The sequence below is a fragment of the Melospiza melodia genome, chromosome Z (genome assembly GCF_035770615.1).
Source record: "Melospiza melodia melodia isolate bMelMel2 chromosome Z, bMelMel2.pri, whole genome shotgun sequence".
In the NCBI taxonomy this organism is placed as follows: Eukaryota; Metazoa; Chordata; class Aves; order Passeriformes; family Passerellidae; genus Melospiza; species Melospiza melodia.
The window spans coordinates 69,359,813-69,387,226 of record NC_086226.1 but is presented as its reverse complement, the minus strand read 5'-3'; the positions used below and the strand labels follow the sequence as shown (position 1 = coordinate 69,387,226).

General features: G+C 35.3%; 1 protein-coding gene across 1 annotated transcript in view; it reads left to right on the top strand.

The window, feature by feature from the left end:
• Window positions 1-1,719: 1,719 nt before the first annotated feature.
• The window catches only part of SHOC1 (shortage in chiasmata 1), a 44,008-nt gene continuing 18,313 nt past the window's right edge, over window positions 1,720-27,414 (top strand). The window contains exons 1-16 of the mRNA XM_063179900.1: window positions 1,720-1,764; window positions 5,412-5,541; window positions 6,134-6,215; window positions 7,807-7,997; window positions 8,755-8,917; window positions 10,799-10,901; window positions 11,597-11,747; window positions 13,067-13,174; window positions 16,499-16,628; window positions 17,441-17,535; window positions 18,527-18,769; window positions 19,899-20,345; window positions 22,694-22,819; window positions 24,231-24,407; window positions 24,696-24,803; window positions 26,405-26,592. Of these exons, the coding sequence (XP_063035970.1) occupies window positions 1,720-1,764; window positions 5,412-5,541; window positions 6,134-6,215; window positions 7,807-7,997; window positions 8,755-8,917; window positions 10,799-10,901; window positions 11,597-11,747; window positions 13,067-13,174; window positions 16,499-16,628; window positions 17,441-17,535; window positions 18,527-18,769; window positions 19,899-20,345; window positions 22,694-22,819; window positions 24,231-24,407; window positions 24,696-24,803; window positions 26,405-26,592 (2,487 nt within the window). The remainder of the gene's footprint in view (window positions 1,765-5,411; window positions 5,542-6,133; window positions 6,216-7,806; window positions 7,998-8,754; window positions 8,918-10,798; window positions 10,902-11,596; window positions 11,748-13,066; window positions 13,175-16,498; window positions 16,629-17,440; window positions 17,536-18,526; window positions 18,770-19,898; window positions 20,346-22,693; window positions 22,820-24,230; window positions 24,408-24,695; window positions 24,804-26,404; window positions 26,593-27,414) is intronic.

Here is a 27,414-nt window from a genome sequence, read left to right as displayed (position 1 = left end):
TGTCGTGGCGGCGTGAGGGGCTGAGGTGGGTCACTGCGCTTCGTTCCTGTTGGTAGATTTAAAAACATTTGATGCAGGCAGAAGTTCCTCATCCAGAATATTTCGTTTACGGAACGTGGTGTTCCTTCCCTCGAGTCCTTGGAGAATGAAGCAGGGTCATACTCGTTATTTTTGGTTTTAAAAGTTTGAAGACTTCCTTGTAGGCTCACAGACTGGTATTTCTAGGTCCCACTTTTTCAGTTTTAAATTGGAAATTTGGAACGTACCTGGATGCAGTGGTTTTTTTTTTTTTCTTACTGATTGACACACCCTTAAGGAACTAGTGATACCTGGAGTGAGTATTGAGCAGTTCACTACTTCTGGTGTATTCACTCAGATTTTATCACTGGGAGTAGTAGTTACAATTCTATAGCTAATACTTGAATTATCCCATGGTTATATTGCTATAAAGAAGGTTTAGTCAGTGATACACATCAGTTATGCTAAGGTGCAGTACTGTCCACTGCCCTCCAGCGCTTAAGGTGTGGATCCATCCCTGCTTGCTCCATTCTCCCACACCAAGTCTGTTGGATGCAGATCTGATGGAGCACCCAGCAGGCTGTCCAAAGGATTTTCTCTACGATCTTGTGATTTTGGCCCACTGCTTCAAGCTATCCACACTCCTTCCCATAGAAGGTTCCCTTCTACTTTGTTCTCAATATGATTTTGTATATCTTTTTGCCTTTTTTGTTTCTTTGCCTGAACCTACCATTTTACTTCTCCTGCACTCCTTTTCTCTGTCCAGACTCCATTCAAGTAACCAACTACCCCCTAAGTCACCTTTTCCTCCACCATAGAATTGGTTCAAATTCTATTACATTCATATCTGTAACTGGTATTTCCAAATTTGTAAGGTAGGCAGTTTTTTAGCCTCATGTCATGATACTTACTGATACATACAGGAAAATTGCCTTCTGTCACAGGTTTTCTTTATGGCCCTACAGTTCATTTTATTAAAATTAAATTACATCATGCACTTTTTTATGTAATTATCTGAGTTTGACTCTTCCACCTATTTTCAATTAAGAAAAAGTACTGTATTACCTTGTGTGGATGCCAGCTACAATATATCCTATTTTGCATTCACACTGTGTCTCTAGCCTTGTATAGCTTTTGCCTTTCTCCTGGTTCCCCTCAGAAGCATCAACTCACTTAGAGACCTGGTGCTCTCAACTAGCTTATACAATATCTCCTTTTTTCTTGTGAAACTGGAAGAAGGGGGAAAGCCCCCTCACAAATACATGGGGCAGTGAGAATTAGTGCCTTTAAAAACAAATTTATAATCCATTAAAATCACTGAATCAGTTAATTTAAGAGTTATTACTTAAGGGAGATAATTTGTATTGCCTACATTCTCTTAATGGTTCTAGAGGTTTTCTGAGAAATAAACACGAAGAAGCATAGCTAAAAAAATAAAAATAACCCCAGTTCTTTCAGAAAGAAGTCAAATGTTCATGGTCTGTAGTTGGTCTGTTACATCCTTCCAGAGGAAGATTAATGAATGCTTTGTGTAGCCTTCTGCTACATTGTGCATGTGCTAGACATTATGAAGCTATTCATGTTGAACCTGAAATTCGACCTCCTCTTTCAACAATTTGAGGTGATATGAAAAGTTTTTAACTGATCCATATTCTGTATGTCTTCCAGACAACTGAAATGCTGAGAACATCGCAAAACAAGATGTTTGCAGCTTTGAAGTATCACTCAACAGACTATTTATATGAGGTATGGTTTTATTGCTTCTCTTAATAGTCTGAACAAAATATAGCAAATTCAGTGAAATTGAGAAAAGATTGTGCTAAAAGATTGAGTGCGCATTAAAAAAGAAAACAAGAATACTTTTTTTCAAATTCGCATTAAGAGAGGTTTTTGTGCTGCACTTTGTGGGATAGCATAGTGAAGTGATTACAGGCTTTTTTAATAAGAGAATTTAGGTACAGTTTTGCACAGACTGTAAAACATCAGTTATTTTTAGTGTCTGTTGCATTTACTTATAATGATTTACTTATTATGCACATAGAAGTTTTCTGCTCAGAGCTTTCTTTGGAGAATACACTGTTAAATTAATTACTTTCTGGAGAAATAATCCAACTTTTTAGCTACTTTGGTGTGTATTAGAATAGTGATAAATAATGCTGTATTCCTTAATGATTGTAGGGAAAAGTTCTTGTGATGTTTTAGATTAAATTCATGGAAAGAAGATTTTTTTTTTTCCTTACACAAACGATGACTATTTTACAACCTCTAATCCCCAAAGTACCCAGTCATAACTGGTTTTCACTTACTTATATTTTCAAAGAAAGGCCACAGACCAAATACGAGACTTCTCTTGCCGAGGAGCAGAGGGGTGTTTTGCCAGAGCGGGGCATTTGTGGTGTGTGGGCAGAACAATGTAGCAAGACACGAGGCTTTCAGGAGTTCAGTGGGAGCAGAAGGACACTCAGAGGCGCTCCTAGCACTTAGCTGGGAAGTGGTCTGGCTGTAGCGCTTGTGGTCGAACTGCGATCCGTATTATGAAACATCGCCCACATCCCTTTCTTTAGGGAACAGCAGCTGTTCCGTATAGTGCCTGTGTCTGTCCCTGCTGTTTTCTTAGATTGTAGCAACCAGAACTTCTTTTTCTGTTGTAATTCCTGCAGTATGCAGTCTGTCATGCAGTGTTTGTGTGGATATCTTCTCAGTGTAGTTCCATTCAGCTTGATCACCAGTTGTTTCCATGTTCCTCAAAAATAGGTGTGTTAGCAAAACATGTCATGGGCTTTATGCAAAAGAGAATTGCATGGCTTTTCTTGCCCGAGTTTTGAGGAGGATGGTTCTGACATCAGGACAGCTGAAAACTTTTATAAGAGAAATGCTGAGGGACCTGCTGAACGGCTGCTCTGGAGCAGAGTAAATCTCGCTCTGTGGTGCTGCCACAAGGATGTGATCACACATTTAAAGGTATACAGATCTGACTGTGCAAGGAAGATGCTGTGCTGGGACTGGTTCCACTCTTGTGCCTAGTTGTTGCCCTCTAGAAAAAGCTATGTTGATTTTTCCTCTATCAATTGCCCTTGACTAAAGCTTCCAGGTTTTAGGAAACACTGGAATTCAATGACCTTATATTAAACTGCTTCTTGCATATAGCTCACTCAAGTGGATGCAGAATCCTGCTCCTAATATACTTGTTATGCACTTATATCAATTCCAGGTGTAGTTTTTCCAGCTTCTCTTTATAAGTATCTTTGAAGAAAGATACTTTCAGTCATCCTAGACACAAGAGTTACGTACTTCATGCTCCTGAGTGTTGTAGGTGTGATTGCAAAGTCATCTTGGTAGTGCAAGTTTTTCTAGTGTTATAAGAAAACAATACATGCAAACTGAATGGAACTGGGATAATATCTTTCAGTTGGAAGAAAAATGTGCAGAGACCTTTATATTTTCTTGATAAACAGGGTTAAACATATACTGATTGAATGCTACAGCTATTAATAATGGCCTTGAAAAATACTTTTATGTATTTGAGAATGTCAAGAAAAATTGTGTTTTATCAGACTTTATAAAGTGAACTAATCTAGCTTAAACTTTACCGTTTGAACTGTTTCATTTAAAATATTTTGTAAAATGCACCATTTTCCTGGTTTAAGGCTATTACTTGTGATAATAGCTCTAGGATGTATTTCTTCCACTTCACAGATACCAGTGACAGAAAACAATTTTAGCTATTAAGCTAAAGTTAGCCTCAGTAAAACTACACAGTGGTGTTTCAAATTTCTTTCAGATCTCTGTTTTATTATTGTATATACTTGCTTGTTCAACAGCTTCTACAGTAGCAGTAGCATTCTTCTTTATCCTATGTGTCCTTTGACAACTTTTATGTGCAAATTCCGACAGCTTCTTTTAATGAAGAGAAGGGTTATCCGTAGCATTTCCTGTTCCTGTTATCTCTATTAGGAAATTTACTAGCTGCCCTTTATTTTATGATAAATGCAGTTGTTTCAGCAGTAACTTCAGTACAGATTACCTAAACTGATACATGGCCAGTAACATGTAGAAGACATTGCTCCAGCTGCCCATAGTTGTCTGATTCTGTCTTCTGTATTCAGAATTTGTGAAAGAGATCAGTGAGGAAATGCCATGCTTTGGCTTAGGCAAGAAGAACTCCATTGGATCAGATCTGTTTTTTCACAAGAGCCTTTTAAGGAAAAGATGCTATGATGGCAGGAGTTTTTGGATTTTTAATTAAAATTAACTAGCATTTACAGAATTGTAACTATCCCACAAAGGATTAAATAGAAATTGAAAAAGGGTTTGTATTCATGCAGTGGCAGTATTTGTTTTCATTGCTTCCCATGTGTTTGTTTGTTTGTCGATGTTGGTTTATTTTGGTTTGTGGTTTTGGGACTTCTTCGCCCCTAGGTTTTCTCTTTTCTTATAGGAAGGTTTGAAAAGTACACCAATAGCATGGTTAGTCTGGTTGCAGTTCCAAATCAGTGAAATATTTCAAATATTTGTAGTCTGTCACCTGAGATTTCTAGCAGTACAGGCAATATTTGGCTAGACAGCATATGTTGGAATGGTCAGGCAGTTCTTTGAGCTGAAGCAACACAGCTGAAGTGAGGCAATGGGTTTACAGCTAGAGAAAAGTTTCTGGTTTCATTCACTATTTTGTTCCACATGACTATAGCTAGTTCTCTTTTCCAATATGCCTTTAACTCCGCAGACTTTTAAAGAACAACTTCTTTCTTCTTCTTTCTATAAACTCATTAAACACAAATGTGTAAGTATAATTTTTCTTTGCTTCCTGAACTCACTGGTTATTCTTTGGTTCTGTGCTCTATTGCATAAGTACTAGGCATGGGTTTCTGTGACAAAAGAACTGTAAGGTAGTTTATTGAACTTGGATTCAGTGAAAAGTTACTAAACTTGCCACATAAAGTATTTCATTCCAGAATTCAATTGATTACTGTCCCTGGTTTTAGAGAAAATGAAAGGCTTTAAAAGGGCTTTCATTAGCTCATAATGACACATGAAAGACATGAGGCCTTAGAATATTAAAAGCACTTGAAACAGCAGTAGTAGGAATGATGCTAAATTGTTTCTGGTCAGCTTATCCATATGTCCATTCAGGAGACCATTCCAAGTGTTAAGATAGGCATGTGTAATTGCACATTCAAAACTTAGTTAAAGTTTAGCTAAGTGTATAGTTAGTTCAATTCTGCATACTCAGACGTGTAGATTAAAAGTTAAATAGCAGATCAGGTAGATGTTAGTATCTTCTCTTAAGAAGAATAAAACCCTTGAAAGCAGTGGGAATGTTTGAAGAGGCAGTACACAAAAAAGAATGGAGCTATCTCTCTCATGATTTTATCACATGCCTTTTTTTTATTCAGAGCATGGCAAGGCAGAAGTTTTCCATCTGGAAATTATCACTTTGCTTTCCTCCCTGTTTGCATCAAGATGAAAAGTATCATCTCAATGGACTCTTTGCTGATGATAAGTATAGGAAGCCATGGACTAGAAGTATGTAATATAATCCTTAAGTTTACTGTAGATTTACTGTAGATTAAAAAAAAACTTGGGTTTATCCATAATAAGATAAATCTGATAAAAAATATTCCAGACATAGCACTATGCCCTTTCTTATAGCTTTTGAAGGTAGAACATCTTCATTGTCCAAATTGAGGCAAATGGGCAATGGATATTTATTTGAGTATATTATTTTATATGAGGCATCATAAATGAGATGATATTTGATTAGTTTGTAGAGTTCTCTGGATAGATTTCTTTCCAGAGAAATGATTATGGAAGAAAAGCAATGATCAGAGATAAGTATAATACCAAATCTGATTAGCTGGGAGAGGTTTGGAAGATGATGCTGAGGTTATGAGATGTGGCAAAAAATGAGGTCTTCGAATGACAAAGGGAAATACATGCATAAAAGTGTTTGCATCTTTCTTGTGCATTTGTATTACCTTTGCTAATGGAAACTAAAGGTGTTTTTTCTTCTATACATCATGTGTAAAGTTTGATTAACTTCTGCAATGATTTAATGAATATATAAAAATTAATTTTAATATTTTCTGCATTAATTTTTTTCTCCTTTTCATCTTAGTTGGTTCAACACAGAACATGATGGCTATTTCAGTATTGGATCAGTGGAAGAGAAGCTTACCTGTGGAGGATTTCCTGGAAAAGTCAGTAACTTTAAGTTAAAAACATTTATGATTTCTTTGATATCACTCAAATATTTTGTGATTTATGCATTAATGATGAAAACAGAATATGAAGATGTTTCCTGATAGTAGCTAGTGTGCTGGAGCTGTACACTCTATCAGATAACTTAAAGATAGGTTTTTTCACTAAAAGTAGCATTGTCTTTTTATGGAGTTCACTGGTTCTTTATATATTTTTAATGGTTGTGTAATCTATTTATGACATTGGATAAAGTCTCTGAAAACTGCATAAACATGAAAATAAGCTGTTTCCCCTCTCCTCTCTAAGACAGTTATCTTATATAACTGTACAAGCATAGCTATGTGACTTGAAAATATTTTTCCATACTTAGAATAGTCTGCATTAAAATATTTGCCATTTTCTAGAAAAGCCTTACTAGGGCTTTGATTTTGGAAGAGGTGGTCTGTGTAGTCTCAAAATAAGCAACTCAGTTAGGTTTGTTCTATCTATAAAACTGTAGCGACACGGAGTGATGTCAGTGAAGTTCTAACTTGGGCAATGCTTTAAGGTTTGTGGATTTTCAGACACTTATGCCATGTGAAACTTTGGATATTAGTTATTATCAGTACCGCATAGTTATTACTTGTGAGCTTTAAAATAATTTCTGAACTACGGTCAAAATGTTGTAAAATAGTTGATTTTTTTTAAGATGGGTAGCACAGATTCCCCACTATTGCTGTTTGCACATGAAGTCCTGTACTGAATGTCAGACGTGTACTTCTACACTGATTGTTTTTATGAGCCTTACCTATAGATGACTAGCAAATAGCAAGATGATGTAATGCTAAGTATTATTAAAAATATGAATAAATCAATAGGATGCAAAATTGAGAAATCAGTTATCTGAAATAAGATTAGTAAGTACAATAATTGTAGATGAGCTGATTTGGGTGCTTCCGAAATGTCAGCACTTGTCAGAGTTACTATATTGTTGCAGTCAATTTATATAGGTAGCAGAGCATTAACACATATTTTAATAAACTATTGTAACTGTTTTGTCCAAATGCATGCTTAGCTCAGGAAAATCATGTTGGTTTTTTTTTTTCCTTTCTGTAGTCAAATGATTTTCCTACTTATTTGGCAAACAGTAGGGAGGCTTTCTTAATAAATAACAGTAGTACTGAGGTTAGTATGAAAAGTTGCAGGAAATAGAAGTGGTTTTGTTTCTTCATTTACCCTGTCTTTTTCCTATTGCTGTTACTTGCTATCTCTGCATGGTTTTTGAAACAAAAGTGTACATTTAACCCAGCAGCAAATTTTTATCACAAACCTTATGACATCAATAGGTTTGATTTTTTTTTTTTTTTTTTGGTGCGATTTTATGCTGGGTGTAAACTTAAAGGACTTTTCTTGCAGAAAAATTGAACATGTAGTTTGACCATGGATCCAGTGAATAGAGAGAACCCTAAATTCCAATCTTCTTCAGTAAATATGATGATTATCAAAGTTCTTAGAGCATCTAAGTGCTGTTGATTCACTGAGGAGTCAGGGAAGTTACAGCATTGATTTTGCTACAACTTTAGCATCAGGCATTTTCTTTGTGTTTTTTAGGAAACCTATCTCCTCTGTAGAGTTTCAGACTAGTAATGATTTAATAGAAGTTATTCCAAGTTCAAATCCTTGCTCTCAGACTGACACAGAAGAATCTTTTTTACTTATGAAGAATGGTTTTAAGGAAGACTCCACCCAAGACAAATATTTGAAGATTTATTATGCCACTGAATTTAAAGAACCACAACAAGGTAAAATGTTCAATTTGCTGCTTTCTGAGTTTTGGTTGAGTAATCTTGTTAACTTTTGTAGTTTTTTGCACATGTTCCAGAAACATTGATGAAATCATTTGAGTGTTCAAAAACTTTGCAGTTGCATAAGGTATAACCACTAAAGACAGATTTATTCCCTGGAGAAGCAGGGCTTGTTTTAATAGCTCAAGAGAGATGGCTCTCTGGGCTGTGAGTGCCCATGGCTGGGTCATGTCCAGCCTCTCACCCACCAGCACCCCCCAGTCCTGCTCACAGGGCTGCTCTTGATTCGTTCATTCCCCAGCCTGTGTTGATACAATATCATCTTTCTTGAAATCACAGTAATTTGCAACCTTTTTTGTAATTGTTTTTTCTTTGTAGTTAGGGAACTCTAGTTAGATTGAGAGGAGTGAGTGCATCATTTAAAATTGCAATGAGCTAAGTTTCTTGGCCAGAACCTACTTCAAAAGTTCCTTTATCATACTTGAAAGTGCAAACAAGGAAAAAAAAGTACCTCTTGTTTTTAACAGGTGTTATATAAGACAAAAGAAAAAGCTAAAGAAAACTAGAGGTTACCATGTGGGCCATAGAAGTCTAGACATTGTTGCATTTTAAATGTTTTAAGATTTAAGTTTAAAGTAAAAAGCTTATTGTTTTGCTGACATGTATTCCGACAGTTGCTCAACAATTCTCTTTATTCTGATAATTCTTAGTATTTTTATCTTGTTTTATAATGTTTTTTCTTCTATTTTGTCAGATTTATGTTTGGAAGAGGAGTTTGTTTTTATTGACAATCTTGAAAGTTTTCGTAAAAAATTGCCAAATTTATCCATACTTCTGAGCAGACTACAGTTTTTTTTAGTGAAAGATCCCCTTTTGGATTCTGAAGGACAGTTTTTAACAGCAGAGAATATTTTCAGGTACCTACAAATTTCTGTATAATATTAAACATAAAACATAGTCTGTGTATAATGCCATTAGCATTTTTGTGTTTGTTGTATTTTACCTTTGTAACTAGTTTACGTTTGCAACACATAAAGACTTCATCTTTTCATCTTAGGATAAAATGAGGAGGGTGAAATTTATATGCATTAAGAGAACTGGATTAATGAAATTGTCATTCTTACATTCTATAGATGTGAAATGCAATCAGGATATTAGTTTTGGAGTACTGAAAAAATGTGCATCTTTAAGGGACTTAGTCCTTCCTCAAACTGATTGATTCCCTACCATGAAAGTATCACTAAATTTGGTAGGGCTAGAATTTTACACATGCTTCCATGTTCCTTTTTTCTCTCCTCTCAGATGTGCTGCCAGTAAATCCATGCTTTTTCCCTGTTGAATTGTATTTCTTCAAGTTCAAATATTATTTATTCTTATGGTTTTGCTCAGTTTTGTATTGCTAGGTTGATTGAATTTAATTGAATGATACCTATGTCATGAATTTTAACAAACCAGTACATTTAAACCGCTATGCTGTATCAAAAATGGGTTTAGTATTTTGTTAATATACTCATCGTGTATATGCATTCATAAAGTCTGACTAAACATTTGTGCTGATTTACTTCATGTCTGGACTATTTGTATTGCTTCCTTTGCACTTGGAAGGGTTGCATGACTGACAGGCAAGGTAAAACAGGTTCTAACCAAACCAACTGTACCCATAGTAGAACAAGAAGGAGTGGGGTTGTTTGCCTGTTTTTTCAAAGATGAGCCCAGTCTTGCAGTGAATCTTGGATGTAAGACTGTATGAATGCTGTAAATATACAGTGAAAGAGGTGGATATTGGATCATGAAGAGACTATGATCCAAATTCTATAAATGACTTTCAGAAATACCAGTAATTGGAAAAAAAAATGCTAATGTAAAGCTTTACAGAAATGGCTCTGACCTCCTGACCTGTGGTTGACTAGCAAAACCATGGACCTGTCCAAGGTGGGAGTCCAGATCTCCTAGTGCAGCACACAGGGAGATGCAATTACTGAAATTGCAATTACAGACTTCAGCTTGAGTTAAAATTAATGAGCAGCCCAAGGCTGGACATAGAACAGTTTGTGCTCTGCGATCTAAAATATTCCTTTGGAAGATAGTTGTGTGGGGGACGGATAAAGAAGTTACTCTCCTAACAAGTCACTAAAAATTTAGTGCCTGTAATTGGCACAAACGCCTGATGAAGCGTTTTCTTTCTGCCTGACAAATCTTCATCCCTGTGCTGCACGCGTCTGTGCTTTACAATGCAAGTATTAGCTTCATTCCTGAGTTTTACTTCCAAGTGTTTTAAAGTTTTTCAGTTAAATCAGGAACATACTTTTAGTTTTCACTTTAACTAGTAATAAGCACACTCTGCCTTCTTTCATGCTGAATCTTTCCTGAAAATAGGAACAAAAGGTGGCAAAAGATAAATAAGGCAAATAGATTACAGAGATTTTCTGTCTAGTAAAAAATTGCACGTTGGAAGAAATTAGATGTGCAGCTTTTGCAGAAAGGGCTTTTACATGAGGGGACTTTTGTGCTGGGAGGCTGAAGAATTATAATATGATGGTTTTTTGATGTAACTGTTTAAGGCAAGCCCCAATATTAAGCAATTCTACTCTGCATATAATGAACTATTTCTTAAAAATTTTCTTTGGTTGATTACACAGATCAGTACAGTATCACTTGGAATTGCCTTCTTAGAAAAGGCATGGATTTAGAAATACATTTGCCATGTATATGGCTATCAAAACTATTGCAAAGAGTTTCAGTTTTAGACATTAAGTAATACAGAGAAGTCACTTACTTTCTTTTATGATCTTTTAAAGAGAACGTTTGACTTTCCAAAATGGAATGAAGATGGAAGAGAGTCATAATGATTTGCAGGGGATTAAAGAGAGTTTCTGTACTGTATCTATAAAAGATGAAGAGGTATCATACTGTTTTTTCATACTATATATTACATTAGTGGTTATACTCTGTTATGCATGTGTGTTTGTTCACCTGCAAGTCATCTTACTGAGTTCTTTTCATATTTGCCAAATGTTTCAAGCTTTCATGTTTCCAACATTAGGAAACACTGACATTATTTGTGTTTTTTTAATTCTTGGATGCTGTTTTTAGGAATCTCTGCTCTGACAAGCTGTTTGTCCTGGTACCTGATGTGTTTGCAGTTTTATGTAGATACTTGTTATGCTGAGAATAAAAATTAATTAGAACAGGAAGCCATGACATGAGCTTGGGAAAGGGAAGGCTACAAGACATGTTCTGGGATTTGGAGGGCCAGATTGACTTTTTTTTTTTAAAGAAGTCAAATCTACTTTTTGCTCCATTTTTCAAAATTCTAAAAAACAGACTTTTAATAAAATAAAGGAGGATTTTACTTGGTTGGGAACTGTAAATTAAGGCACAATTTTTGTGCTCCACTGAGTCAATCTGAAGTTGTGTAACATTGTATTTTACTCTGTATTGAGCAAAGCTTCATGTAAATGTCAAATGATTTCTCTCCTAAGAGCTCTTAAATTGGTTTAGGATAAAAGTAATTTGAAGATTTTAAGAAGCTTTGACTGTACAGTCATATGAAAGGAAATTTACTGACCATTCTGTTGTGATTAATATTTTTTCAGTATTTCCTGTTGCCTGTTGATTTAGAATTGAGCAAACCTAAGAGTGGCAGATCTGTGGCAGTTCCATCGTACTTGGAACTAAATGAGGTGTTAAATTTAGCTCCAGTCACTGTAGATGATGAAGACCTTTGCAAACAAGTGATCAGAGAAGGTGAGGGTTGGTTTTTTTAAGTGCTTGACCTGATTTTCCTTTCATTTGAACACATTTAGCACAGTCAAGCTCTTTTATATTGAGTTCACTTAAAAATTACTTCACAGTTTATCAGATGAGAGGTTCTGTTGATGAACTAGGACCTGTGTTACACCCAAATTTCTGGTATTAGACAGGTCTCCTTTAGGGGTAGTAAACGACTTGCCATTTGACTCAGTCCAGGGCTGTGTTGTCATCTTGAACACAAAAGTAATATGAGCTGTGATTTTATATAGCTATAGCTATAGGTATAGATATAGATATAGATATAGTTATAGATATAGATATATAATTAATATAGCTATAATAATTTGGTGCTGTGCTCTCTAATATGTTTTCAAGTTTACTTTCAGAGACATCCCTAAGAAGATTATATGCAGAACAGTCATACCATAAAAAATGCTTTTGTTGCATTGTAATTGCAAACACAAAAGCAGATTTCTGGGGGAAAATGGTTAAATATTTCCGTGGATAACAGGAATATTCTCAATGGCAGTAATAGTTTCTTGAAAGGAATTTTCGAAAAATTACTGAATGCTTTCAGACTACTGATAAATATAACTTTGATGACAGTTGTTGACTAATGGATTGATTTGTATGACAGTGTTTTGTTTAGTTAAAAGAAAAAGGCATTGCCTGAGGGTTGGGCTTTTTTAAAGTCAAAATAAATAATTTTCCACGTTTTTGGTGGACAGGAAGCAGCTCAAAGGAGGTGGCTTAATGCTTCTAAAGATGGAGGATGTGTGTTGAATTCTGTGTCTCATAGAACAGCAGTTTGAAGTAAACCAGTCTCTTACTGAAGACAGAAACAATACTTTTAAAAGTGGATATTTCATTAAAACAGTTTCATGTGCATTCCCCGATATATTTAGTATGTGTCATGTTTCAAGCTGAGATTGCAGAGATTTGAGGATTCCATACATAAAAGTCAACCTATTGTGGGTGGTTTTGTTTTAGTCCTTTTTTGGTAGCAAAAGAATCTACATACACATACTCCTAGTAACTTATATTTAGGCTATTAGTTGTTCTGGAAATCATTGTAGTCATAAGATCTTGGGATAATTCAGATAGTGACTGTACAGTATTGGGGGAGGGGATTTTTTTGTCACTTAAGGGACAAGACTGAGCACTGCTTTAATCAGTTAAAGCATCTGGGGCTACCAAGCGTGATTAATTTTTCATAACAATTTATCATGGAGTTTCAATAAAAAGACTGAAAGGTCTGACTGGAAAAATTAATAAATGGTTCATTTATGGCTCCTTTTAAAATCTGTTTTCAGATCTCAAAGCAGAAATTACATGCAAAATAGAAATTTCCAAGTTCTGTGCCATTCCACAAGAGGTTTGCTCCAGTATTAGCACAAGTATGTTGGAATTCTGTGAGTCAGGTAGGAAGATCTGTATAAATCAAGGGGTAATATTTAAGATGAATTCTTTAAGTAGTTTCTCTAATATTCTATTTTAGGGAGAACATGTACCACACAGGTAAGAAGATTCACTTTGTGTAATCTATTCTTTTGTACCCACACACCATAAGGAGGTAGAAGTGAGATGCTCCTTTGTAGAGCTTTATAGTCTAAACACAAGCAACCTTACAATTCATTCGTGTTGCATTTGGCTGTAAGCAATGTCTATAACTTTTGCACTTTATTAGATTTTTAGATCTTTTTATATCTAGCAACTCATCTACCAAGAGAGGGGAGATGAAAGTTAAGGCAGATTGATTAAAATTGTGGAGTCAAAGAGCAGAGTTTAAAGTTTGTTGAAGTCTGATATAAATGCTTTCAAAAGAGGGTGGTGGAGAAACAATTCAGGTAGCAGTGCTGTGTTTATAAATTCTAGAGACTGAAAACTCCTGCGCAGATACCCTGTTTTGCAAATGGTTCAGTAATTGTGTGTGATTGGGAAATTAAGCCAGAGCTGTTTTCTACAGAAAATAACTCCACCTGTTAAGTATGTGTTAATATGCATTGGATCCTTTCTCCTCCTGCACTGGAATCAGGAAATACACTCCGTATGTCCACCTTTATTATGTTGAAAACCCAAGTCATGCTGTTTACACCATTGACCAGTGCTGAGCAGCTTTGGTGTCTCACTGCTCAACCTAGTCATCCAACCTTAGTTAAAGTTTTTTTGGGTTCCAGGTGTAACCTTTCAAAATAATGTACAGTCTTTGCCAGCCCTACTAGATTCACAGCTAAATTCTGGCTGACTAAGCGAGGCAGGAAAATGTCTGTGCTGGTGACATTTTTCACCTTTCGTTTAATGTAGAAGAGCCTGCACAAAGAGTAACATTTACAAATAAATGTGATCTGAGCATGATGATACATGTACATCTCATCCTTATGTATATCCTTTCTATGAAAAGATCTATCCATTGTTGCAGTGGACAGTAGCAGTATTATCCATCAGTGCTTGTTTACTTGATAGTTTTCCATACAGAAGTTATTAAAATACTCAAGAAATGTTGAGTTTTCTCCAGACCAAAACTTTTCTTATTGTCTTAGTTTCAACAAGTTTTAAATTTAGCTGATAGTTGTCCCCTGCAGACTAATAGTACTAATAGTACCATGCTTTAGATACTATATTGTAGTGGAATTTTGGTTGGAACAATCATATCATTCAAAGTGTCTGATATAAAAGCTCAATGCAAACACAGCAAGTTCCACCAAGATAAAGTTAAGCTTATTTTACATCTGGGGATTATTGTCTAGCATGATAAACTGTAATCTGTGTGTAGTCAGCTCTCTTGACTGCTCTTTACTTCTAAAGCTTACAAGCAGGAGGAGCTTAAGTGCAGTAGATCAGACTCTTGTGCTGTATGTAGTACTAAAAAATAGACTGTGATCTTCTTTAGGGTATTGTTCATTCTTCTGCAGTAGATGAGTGGTCAAGCCATCTTGAATTGTCTTTTAAAGAAAGTGGCTGCGTTAGTCTTTATTACCAGTTGCTCTCTTAGGTCTGGTGTTGATTCAGGCAGAATTCTATTGTTAGGCCACAATCAGCTTCCATCTCTCTCTCTCTCTCTCTCTTTTTTCTTTTTTTTTTTTTCAGAATGGACTCAGGTCTGTAGGCTAGAGACCTACAAATGTGTGCAAGCATAGGTAACTAGAAGACTGTCAGGTATCTCAGCTGAAACCTAACACCCAATACAGAAACTTCTGCTATCAAGCAGTCTTCTCCTTCTAATTAATTTTGCTCTTTTTGAGTTACCAGAAGTGAAATATGTTTGCATAAATTCAGTGAAGAAGCAGTCATAAGACTGAACATTCTTTCTGTAGTCACTGAGTTTGTTTAGAAAAGGCATTGAGACATAAGATAGTTCTCTGAGTCAGCAATGTTCTGAGAAGGGAATGTTACTCTGGGTGTAGGCAGAGTTTAACTAATGTAGCTGATGAAGAATTCCAGTCTCAAAGGCATAAATAACTAGACAAGAACAAATATTAATAGTATTGCTCAAAGAGAAAGAATAGTTCTTTTTAGATACAGCAGGTATTTTTGCTGTCCTGAGACCAGCTTCTGTCCTGTTCAAAGTAAAGTCCTAAAATTGTTGCTCCTCACAAAAACTGGTTTGTGAGCTGAAGTTCACAGCATGAGTTCATTGAACCTTTTTTGTTCTAAGTGGAAAAGAAGTTATACTGACTGGAAGTGTGTTGTTTTATTTTGTACCCACTTTAATTTCTTACTTTTTTTCCCCGTTTTTCTGATAGTTTGTGTCCTCTGGCTTTCTATCACTGTCCCTTACCCTTCCTGCCTAACAATCAGCTTGTTAGGTCCTTCAAGGAGAAGCTGTGAGCAGCTGGACAGGTGACTGATTCATAGGCTTCTTTGTGCTAATTGTCCAGGCAATGTGGGTATGATGATTGCATCTACTTGCTGCCTGGTGGAAGGAACAGGGAATTCATTATAAGTGTTTTTCCTTGTGGAGGTGCTGATTTATTCACAATTTTTAGTTTTCACAGAACATGGAACGACTGTGGTTTTTGTGGTTTCTACTTTTGGGTTAGTAGAATGCCATAGAGACTAATACCAGGGCAATCATGTGAACCACCAAAATCAATGAAGTTGCAAATTTGTAATAAGACTTGAATAAAACCCAGTAATCATTAATATATCCACATTTAATATAATAGGGAGGAAGAAATAAAGAATGTTCAAAATTACTTGTAGAAGACTTTTAACGTGGCAGGTTTTTTGTATACTCCTTTTAAAAAAAGAAACATCCAAAAACAAAATCTGGTGTTGTAATTAATTTCAGTGATCTCCCTAGAAATTTCAATGAGAACTAATTCTGCTTGAAAGAGTATTTTTTTTCTTTAAAATCCTAACTGGTTCTGAAGTTCCTGAGGCTTTTCTTACAGCAACCACAATATTGCCTATAGTGTCTCTCACTCTTAATTAACTTCATTTATGGATAAATATCAAAATCTCAGCTGTGATACCTGGTGATTTAATTATAAAAATAATCTTATCTGTGAAGCATATGTACCCAGAACTACATCAAGGAATGTGATCTACAATTGTTTCCCCAAACTTCTGGAAATTATATGTGTGGGGCATATAGCTTACTGAATTGTCCCATGAAAATATTGTCTGTTTTAATCCAGAACTTCACTTGTGTAAGATTCATAAGCATGTATATTTCATTCACAAGTAGCTTTGTGATTTTGATTTTTATTTTTGTTTTGGCTGGGGATTTATGCAATTTCCAGCTGAATATATTCCATATTTGAAAGATGAAATGGAAGTGCCTTTAACTCCTCCATGCAGACAACAAAGATCATGGGTTAATTTTCTGTGCAGAGGACTTCAAGAAGAACCTATTTCTCTCTCTGGTAACAGGTAATGAAACCTTGGTAGTGACAAATTCTGTCATGAATCCTCAAAATTAATGAAAAAATAACTTCACTGTATTTATGAATTGGTACTTACTTACATTCTTTGAGCTGCAAATATATTTTATTTTGTGCGAAAGAGTGATGGAATGCACAGTCCATATGTGTGGTTTTCTAGAGGCATCTGAAAAAGGAAAGGAAGTTGCTTCCATAGTCCTCTTTCTCTGGGAGGATTTTATAGCCTGAAAATCCGGTCTTGTTTTTGCAGTAGGCAACAGTAAATATTTAAAGTATTTAGCAAGTGGGCATATGCATGTATTTATGCTTATGGCAAGCACATATGTTGCACAAGGATCACCTGCAAAATGTCCAGAAGAGATATAGTAAGAAAGTATTGTCTGTTTCAGGGATACCCTCCAACAATAGATTTCAGGCCTTTCCATGCCAATATAGGGTTAGGATTGCTCCCTCTTTGCCTTCTCATCTTATTTGAGACTAGCGTTTCTTGCCTTGCTATCTTTCTAACACATGCAGGAAGAATTTTGATATCCCTTTGGGATGGGAGCCACAGTCTAGACAGTGTTTTCACTCAGTGCTGCTTTACTTCATGACCCAACCTTGATGGCTCCTCCACTTACTCTTTCCTATCATCCTCCATATGGATAGGAAAAAAAAATTCAGGAACGAGTGAATGAATGAATGAACTGAAAATTTAAAGACCAAGTATATATATCTTTAAAAGTATATCTATATAAATCAAAATTCAACAGATAATGCTGCTAAATTTCATACATGCACATTTTTTTATGTTCTTCATAGTATTTTGATTGCAGAGCCCTCTAGGGAATTCTTAGAATCTTTGGTATGGCAATCAGAGAAGTATCGGGATAATATGAGCTCTCTTTTGCTTGTCGGTAAGGATTCTAATTGATGATCAATTTCTAACTGATGTTTATAAGTTCCATGTACATGCAGAAATATTGCAGAAAATATAATGTTAAATTACAGAGCACATATTTGAGCAATTGAAGTTTATTCAGTTACTGTAACCCTGTGAAGTTTTGTGATTATTTTAGTACTTACAAGAAGTTAGAGTATGGCAACACAGAAGTTGATATACCATGTATCCTTCTATGGCAATAATTTGAATTAAGCAAGAGTTTTATTTTTTTATGACAGTGTTCACTACTATTATATGAAATAACTTATAGTTGAAATTTGGTAATCTGTTTAACTCATTCCTGTGTGGTATTTTCCTATAAATAATGTTTCAAAATATGTAGCAACCAATACAATAGTACCGTTAATGGAAAATAATATTGTAACTTCACAAGAGTAGAAGAGAAGCAGAGTACACAAAACCAAAACAAGCTGCAGGCTATTCATGAAAGTGCCAGAATATATATTACTACTATTCTTTCATTTCACTTTATTTGCTTTCATTTTACAAGTCTCAGGATTAAGTTCTGTATATTGACTTTTTTTGTTGTCCAATTCATTTGTACTTTGATTTATAGTTGAAAATAATGTATGGTATGCTCATTACTGTTTCAGTTAATTTTTTTTGAGCTAAGGATATGATAAGTCTTTGTAACCATGACAATAACCCGTAGATAATTAACAAGATAATTTGTAACTTTAGTAATGCAGCTACACATTATTAGATTTGAAAAAAAAATTGAAACCCTCACCCCTTCTACTCACAGAACTCAGAAAAGCACACTTCCTCTGATAGTGTTAACCACTTTGCTCTTATTGATGGACACAGAGTTACAAATGGAAGTATGAATAACAGATACATGTAATAGGCCAGGAGTACTTGGGAGCGTTCATTTCAAAAAGGACATTCTGTTTTCATCTTTCTGGTTTATTGATATTATGTGTTAATTTCTGGTTCTTTTGTAGAGCATCCAGCTGTTAACCTTGCACATCAGCATCATTCACTGAGAGAGCTGCAGAAAAAGCTGCTACTTGAGGTTGAAGCACCAATGCTTGGCTCACTAGAGGAGGGCTGGTGGCTTCATAGAGTTTTAAATCCAGCAGCTGTAGAAATTTTGGAACAATTCAATATGGATGGAAGTAATGCAAACAGTCTACTTCCAACAGAAGTAGAAACATTCACACAATTTACAACATATCAATTAGAAAGTAAGTATCTTCTTTTTTAAAATAAGTGATGGAAAGGCAAAGATTGGTACTTAAACAGAGAATCATGCAGGGAGTTACAGATCTCCAAGAACAAAGGAAATTAATTTTTTCTTATTCTTAAGAACAAAATGTTTTACATTAAAATGAAAGAAGGGCACTACTGCATTTAAGGTGTACTTTCACTAACTTAGAAGAAATTGGAGGAAGAAAAGTGTTGAGCTACACAAAGTCATTTTTCTGTTACTGTGCAGATGAAGAATACCCTCCACCAGTCATTTTTTAATAAAATAGTTTCATTCAGGATAATTTCTTAAGTAGTAGTAGTTTTGCTTTGAAATATTTTAATAAAGCAGATATTCACATAGTCCTACCTGTACAAGGTCAGTGGGGGGAGTATGTTAGAGTGAAAATTCCTTATTTTGTGAGGCTGTAGAGGAGTTATTTTATGCAGACTATTTCAAATTTGAACAGCTCATCACTTCAGAATTTTTCATGGACATTTTTGCATACTTGTAATCAAACTTCAACAGAAAAAGCAAAAAGTTATTCAGATTTTGTTGTATAACTATGGCTAGACTGCAAGGCACCAGCTGTGGTTGTAGAACTCCAAGGATTGACAGTAACATGATATATTGTGAAACATCTAGATACTGCTCATGCAGGAACAGATTCCAATTAACAGATTTTTACATTCTTTAATTGTTTAGCTACTGTATTTCAGATGGATGTGCAGCCACAGTGCAAAAAAGTCGTAGTTCTAGTAAAGCATGTCTTCAGAGGGAACTGTTTGCATTCTATTTTTTTCTCTCTAGGAAACAAAAATTGACAATTTTTCTTCCTAATGAAATATATTTCATCTCACTTTCTAGAAATCTAACATCAATAAATTCCATGTAGATGGTGAAAACTTCAAACAATAGCCTTGCCTTCTGTATCTTAATACTGTGCATTTTTACTTAGAACTAGTCAGTGCAAGTTATCTGAAAAGGGATCCTAGTGATCTGAGAAGGCGCAAAGAAGTTTGTAAAAATACCTTGTCTTTAAATCACCCAAAGTCCTTAATTCCAATGAGGAGAAAGAAAAGAAAAGAATCTGTGTTGCAGCACATAAATTAAATTGTATTTTTTAGGATGGCTTGAGGAGAAGAATTGTGTGACAAACCAAGAGCTGCTTTGTGCTGAGAGACATTCATCAGAGAAAGTAGTTAATCCTGACTTGTCACTGCAGATTCAAAGGCAGAACTTTGTTGTGAGTGTTCCGTCACCTGCCAAAATTCACAGTACAAATACATCTGTGGCAGAGCTTACTGGAGGAAGCATAAGCAAGATTAAGACAGAAGAGGCAATTTGCTTCTTAAACCAAGAAAAGAAAACCCCCAAACCATCTGAATCAGACAGCTGTAAAGATGTGTCTTCTAAACTAGACAAATCATCCTGTAGTGGAAAGCCTGCATGTCTTGCACTTGCTTCTAAATGGGCCAACGATGATTCTGATCTGAACAACTTCATTATGATGAGATCTAAATATACAGTCACCCAAAGAGAGGACAAATATTATGTAGATAGGCCTGAAAAAGGTATGTGAACCAGTTTAATCTGCCATTTTTTCCAGATTAAATTCTTCTCCATTTCACCAGTTACAACAGATGCTAGTTCATCCTAGTCAATTATTTGAAGTAAATTGGCAACATTTTTGTGGTCTTAAATGTAACTGAATTTTTAGCTAACTATCTTACCTTTTGTTGTTTTCCCTTAGATGTATTAGAGGATTTTGGTTGGTTGGTTGGTTGGTTTACTTAGGATGAGCTGGGGGCGGGGGTGCTATTTTTTTTGTTGAAAGTGATATTTCATAAAATACACATTTGAGTTTATTCCTTTTCTGACAAAGTAACTGTAAATGGTACTTAATTCTGGAGATCTCTTCCATCCATATGTTCTAAATTGGATCTCCTGGCCACTTGGAGAAGAAGTAATCCTCAAATTCATTGTAGTTGTCAGATGGCAAATATCAGTACTCACTTCTGTAGCCTAGGAAATGAACAGGAATTGTTTATTGGAGCTATTGATGTTGGTGCAAACCCCATCAATTCATCAAACAATGCACCAGAACAGATATTAGGGAAAACAGAAAATTGTTGGTAGCCTGTTCTTGTTGATGACAGTACTTGGAAAAGAATATCATATTATGTGCTCAGCATTGAAGGAGTGCAAAATAGCAGAGAGGTAAAAAAAAGTAGAAGAACTTTCTTATTTGGTTTGTAAAAGAATTCTCTGTGGCATAAAGTGGCAGGTAACAGTGGCATACCTCCAAATTCACTTTTCAGAATGTAATTATATGTACAAAAATTTTTTATAAACTTTTTGGACTTGTATGAGAGAATTTTTATAATGACTTTTATCTGTGTTTTGGTTAAATGTCCTAGTATTAAAAAAAAACCAAAACCAAACAGTTGTTACATAAAAGCCTCAGCAATACTTCCTGTAGAGTTGGAATGTTTGTTTAATTGCAAGCTTATGTAATCTTTTGGGAGTAATTTTTTTTTGTAAAATTCATGTGTTTCTGACTCTGTCGAAGATGCATAAAACTTTTCATGGCGTCAGAAAGCAATAATCCAAATTTTAGAAGTAAGAGACCGAGGTACCTGAAGTTTTATGCTGCCGTCTAGTGGACCCTGACCAGCACTGCATCGGCTAACGAGGAATCCAAGCGTATTGAAAGACAAGCTGTCGCCTTCTCGAGTAGGCTTGGGAGGGTTTAAGAAGATTCAGTGCAGATTAGGATATGTGTACAGGTAGTCCACAGTGTGCGGATCAGTTACGCCTGACATATAGAGAAGCCGTTAAAATACAGGGGACTGTGATGAGCCACATCGATGTAGAAATTATATAAAATATAGCATCCTTTTGCAATAAAGAAAAGTTTTTATCAAGGATCATTCTAACTCTAACTGGAAAGTAGAAAGGCCAGATGTGCCTGTAAGGCCTCTTTGTTGTTTTAATTATTTTTTTAAAGATATCATTTTGTGTAATGTTTAGAAAATACGCAGGAGGGAAATAGTAGAAACAACTCAGTGATCCAGTTTTGAACCCCAGACATCTTTTCAAAATAAGGCAAATTATCTAAGTTAACTAGAATAAAAATTCAGTTTTTCTTTGCCTTCTGTCTCTGCATTATTAGTTTATTTGCTGAGGGAAGTGGCCTTCTTAAGTAGAAAAGTCAATAATATTTAAGAATATTCTTATTCAATAAGAACTGCTCTCACAGAAAAATAATCAGAAATAAAGAGAAGAGGCTTTGTGGCCAGAAGTTGAAGCTCATGCGTCTGTATGTATCAAGAAGAAGGAAGGCTACTTAGAAATATTAACAAGTTGCAGAAGATAGCTAGATGAAAGGAGAAAAATTATTTTCAATATGCAATTCTTTTTATCTTTTTTTTTTCCATTTGCAACTTCTGTGTTCTTTCCCCATGGTTTAAAGTATCTAAACTTTTCTACTCACACTCACTGATGTACTTTTCATACTTGGAGCTCCTTATGGTCAGCAGCATATTTTCTGTCATGCAAGTTTTTTCTCCATATAAAGGCATATGAGGTTTCCTATGGAACTATATTATAGACCAGTAGTACCAGCTCCTTAACTTTCCCAGGTCTGTATTTCTGCTCTTAGGAAGAGCAATCTGATAATGCTTAACTTCTTGGGCTGTGAAGGCTGAGAGGACCTAACCTGTTTTTGCATCTTGTGGATTTTTGTACTGTATAAGTGCAGGAAAACAATAAAGAATTAATAAAAGGAAAATGTATGTTTCACAAAAACAACTTCATTTGAAATTTTTTTTGCATGTAGAGTAATTTATAGAGCAGTTTTCTTATTTATTGAGCTGGTTTTGTGATTAGCTAAATATTCACTTGTGGTTTCATTATTTAGTGGTACAGCCTGAAGATCAGCATATCAGTATTCTCAAAGAGGACAATTCTTTTTGTGAGACTGTAAAAACAGAGGAAAAAACCCAAGAGAATAAAGACAGTATCACTATCAATATTCAGCCATCAGGTATACACTGTTTTTAGAACTGTTTTACCTTCTCCCAGGTAATAAGTGACAGGACAGAGGAAATGGCATCAAGCTGCACCAGATGAGGTTTAGATTGGAAATGGGGGAAAACTTCGTCATTGGAAAGGTAGTCAGGCGTTGGAACTGGCTTCCTGAGGTAGTGGTAGACTCACCAGCCCTGGCAGTGTTAAAAAAACCTGAGTATGTGGCACCTGAGGACATGGGTTAGTGGTGAACATGGTGATTCTGGGTTAGCAGTTGAGCTCAATGATCTTACTTATTCTATGGTTCTATATAGTTTTGTAGTAGAATTTCATATAAAATAGTAGTGCTCAGACAAATACAGAAATTATTAGACTTAGTCTCTTCTCTTTGTGGCTGGAAGTAATATAAGTAGAAAGATATTTATTTGGCACAGAGATGAGAGGAGGCTATGGAGCTCCATCTTAAGACCAAAGCCAATTGCATGCATGGAAAAAAAAGTAAGTGAGACTTAGAGTAATGTCTGATCAAAATTAGCGGACATGAAATCTCTTAATACCATTTAGTACTTTCCATTTATTAATTTGCACATTTTTGTCTAAGTAAATGGGAAATGGGGATGGAAGAGATCAGTAGTCGTTTTGATAGGAAAGGTCTTTAGCACAGTAGAGATCAGCAATAGATTTATCTCAGATATTACTGGGCCTTACCCCTTGAACTCTGGTTGTTGTATGAGGCATTGTATCAAAGAACATAACTGACAATGCTTTTTTCATGTGGTAGAAATGTTAGAGGAGAACCTAGAAAGTATTTATCCAAGCTATATATATAACCAGCCCTAGGAAGTTGTAGGCCTAGCAGAGATTAGTTTGGTTTTCTGAGAAATGCATTCATTTGAGCCATGTGCTTAATAGAATTTTCTTTCACAGAACCAGTGAAAGAGTAGAGTGGTCTTTTCGTCTGTTCACATCTGAGATGGGAATCATATCTTTAAGCTTATTTTTGAATTATTTTTTTTTTAATTTTGAAGCAAAATTCCTTTAATGCAACAGGAGAGGGAAATTAAAGCATTTCTGCGGTCAAAACAAAAATCAGCATTTCAAAAATGACTGTGATGTAGAAACAGGCTGCTGTAGAACAACTGAATAGTAGAACAATCTTAGTGTGGGTCACAGGAGTAAAAAATTCTAGCTTCTCCTCATGGAGTTTCATCATGTTATCAAATGCAATGTGATTACCTGCTGTGAGGATGAGCTGATTGATACACTCAGGAGAGCCTGTGGCAAGTTAACTTCTTTCCATTAATGTTGCAGCTTGCCTGAACAAGATAAAGTTGTTAATGCTTTGCTGGGTCTTTTTAATATTCATGTCCAGTAGTGGTATGTGAAACCAAACTTCATTATTATGTTTTGTTCATTGTGTTATCCAGAAAGCCAATGCCAGGCATACTGCCTCTTGGAAGAAGCAGCTATTCCTGTACTGAAAGATTTGACACACCTGGGTGTACTTGCTTCTGTTACTTGGAGCTTTGACAGTGTTAAATTTGATCATACAAGGTTTTTCTTGAAACAACAAGAGAAAGTGATATGTGATAATTTTAAACAAGGTATGTCTTTAAAACATCTGTTCTTCTTTGCAACTAATTCAGACTTAATTGGTGAGACAAGGTCAAGATGTTTTATAAATTAATGGTAAATATTTTAACAGTTTATCTTATAGAGTTACAACAACTGATTTCCTCTTTTATTTCAAAAATGTCTCATTGTTCAACATTACATTTATTAACTTCAATATTGCATATTGTAGTCAATATATATTGACTACATATATAGACATATAAAATGTGGGTTCTGACATCTTTTGTAGACCACACCTCTGTCTTCTATTTGTAAAGGTAAAATAGATGAGAAGGAGATCCTGCTGTTCAGACATGCTGCTCTGGTACACCTGCTGGTGACAGTTCGAGATCTGCTACTAACATGTGGCTTGGATACAGCTCTAGGTATGTTTTCAGTCCTGAATAATGATACCTAGAAACCCAAAGCTTTGTGTGCATTCTGCAGACAATCCCTCATGTTTTTAGCTCTGACTCTTTACCATCAGGGCATATGCTCAGTTCATGACTACTAGAGTGCTGTTTGTTATTCCATTTGTTAACAGGTTTCACATACATAATATGTCTTGTATCTCAGAATGACGAATTTTCATTGGAATCTCTATGTGGAAACTGAGGAACATGCAAAAATCAAGTCCTTTTCTGTTTACCATCTATCTTTTGTGAATGTGGAACACATTCCACATAAAATATTGTTAGGCTTCATGGAAGCGAGCTATTTAAATCTGAGAGCATTTAAAGCAAAATCTTAAATATTATCTAGTGTGTCAGAAGGAAACAGGTTTGATCTTCCAACACTGGACTTATGTAGAAGCTTTTTTTTTTGAGCTTTTTTGGTCTTATTCAAATTTGGAATATGGCAATCCATTGTAACCCAGTTTAATGCCTGAAATGATAATGCTGAGCTTGTCAAATTCCTATAGGTGTGCTTTGAATTTTCAAATATCTCTATCATGATAGGTCTACAAGATGTTGAAGTGAGTGTTTATGAATGCCCTAGGAAAGTCAGACTCCTTCTGTCTTTATAGGAGATAAAGTTGCTTCAGAGTATCTACCTTCAGTCTGAACTATCCCTTGATGGAAGGTGTTTCCTTAATATTGATGTAAAATGTAAAACATCTGCCATGAACTGAACTGTAGGGGGAAATACTTTGTATTTCCTTAAATATTTCTAGCAATAAAAGAATAGGAAGAAGAATACAGAATGAATATGTAAGTAGAAGCCTAAGTACAATTCTTTTCAATCATTACTATAAACAATATAGAAGGATGGGAGGAAGAAAAATGAGCAGTTCTTCCTCTACCCTTTATATAGCAGAAGCACTCCTAGATGATATTTCAGAGTTGCAAAAGCACCTATGTTTCCAAACCTGAGGAACAGCTCACATAGGAAATTGTACAAGTAAAAAAGATCTGAAAAAAATTAGAAAATTGAGTGAGATACTAAGTAGGCCTTGTAGTGTTCACTGTTGTTTTTGTGCTGTGTGATTCATCATGTAGTTATATTGGGTGTATTTTTTCTTTATGCATTTTCAGATAACCCCAGCATTGTTCACCATTTATACATAGAAGGCACCATTCAGAGTTGAGAGTAGTTGTGATAATATGGAGAGTGGTACACACACAGGACAAACAAGCTTTAGACAACAGTCATAGAAATACTGTTGTTACTCAGTGTAAACAATACAGATTAGTTAAGTAGTTAAGTATAGGAGTGTTGCTGCTAGCATCTGCAGCTTTAGGATGCAATCTTATATAATTCTATCTGGAGTTACATAGCAGATACTACATAAAGTACAGCAGTTTTATAAACATCATTTATGTACCAGTGGTCATATTCTCCTTCCATGTTGGGGAGCCATTAACATTTCATCTGTTTTTGTGCAAGATACCTTCACATAGATTTTAAATTGGTGTGCAGATTGAACACAATGCTTGACATTTATCTTTTGTCACTCCATTTACTTCTTTTGTTGCTTTATTAACAGGTTATTTGTCCAAGGCAAAGGATATCTACAAAAACATTTTAGAATCCTGTTTGAATAATATCTGGAGGCAGCTGAAGATTGTACAGTACAGCAGCCAGAAAAAGCATGAAACTCATCCCAAAATAACAGCACTTCAGTGTGAAATGTTAAATTGGATGAAAAGTTGTGGAGAGAAACACAGTGTTAAGGTTAACAAAGTAACCAATTTCTCTTAACAAACAAAATTGTTCCAGATTACATGACTAATTGCAAGATGGTGTTTGAACAAAGGTTCATTTATGAAAAAAGTCTAATAATTACTTCATGGTATCTATTAAATAAGGCTAAATAATTTTTTAGAACTCTGTCACAGCAGTACAAGTTTTTGTTTGATCAAAGCTCCTTTTGTTCCATGCCTGAAATAACATGCAAAAGAGTTTTAGCATTGCCAGCACTTTATCTTGTTGCAGGTGGTTTTGTTTTCCTGATAAGTTTATTGTATCAGTTACATCAGTTACTAAAAATTATAATATAGTCTTTTGTTGAAAGCCTCATTCATCTGGCATAGACAGAGTCGTAGTGCAAGTCGTGGTTGTGTGCTTTCATGGCACTATGTGGAGCACACATACGCCAAGGAGTGTGTGGATGGTGTTATCCGCAGATAACCTCTGCTTAACCAGTGTATCTGGCCAATCTCCTGGCATTTGAATGATACAAGAAGCAAATATCTGTGAGTGATAGCTTTGGCATGGAAGAGAGAGTTTTGGAGTATATTCAAATTACCCAAAGATTCTCTCTCCTGGATGTGTGAATATTTTGGGTGATATGACACAGTGCCAAATACCACCTTCCTTTGCAGAATATTTATAATTTCTTTACAGAAAATTAATCACATTAAGAAACAGGATGAAATGCATAGTGTTTAAAGTGTTCTAACTGTTTGGAATAGAATTTATGATCCTAAACACAGCCAAAAAAGGTCTTTAAGTTCATTTTAGCTTATTTCCATACTTCACTTCCTGAGGATTTAT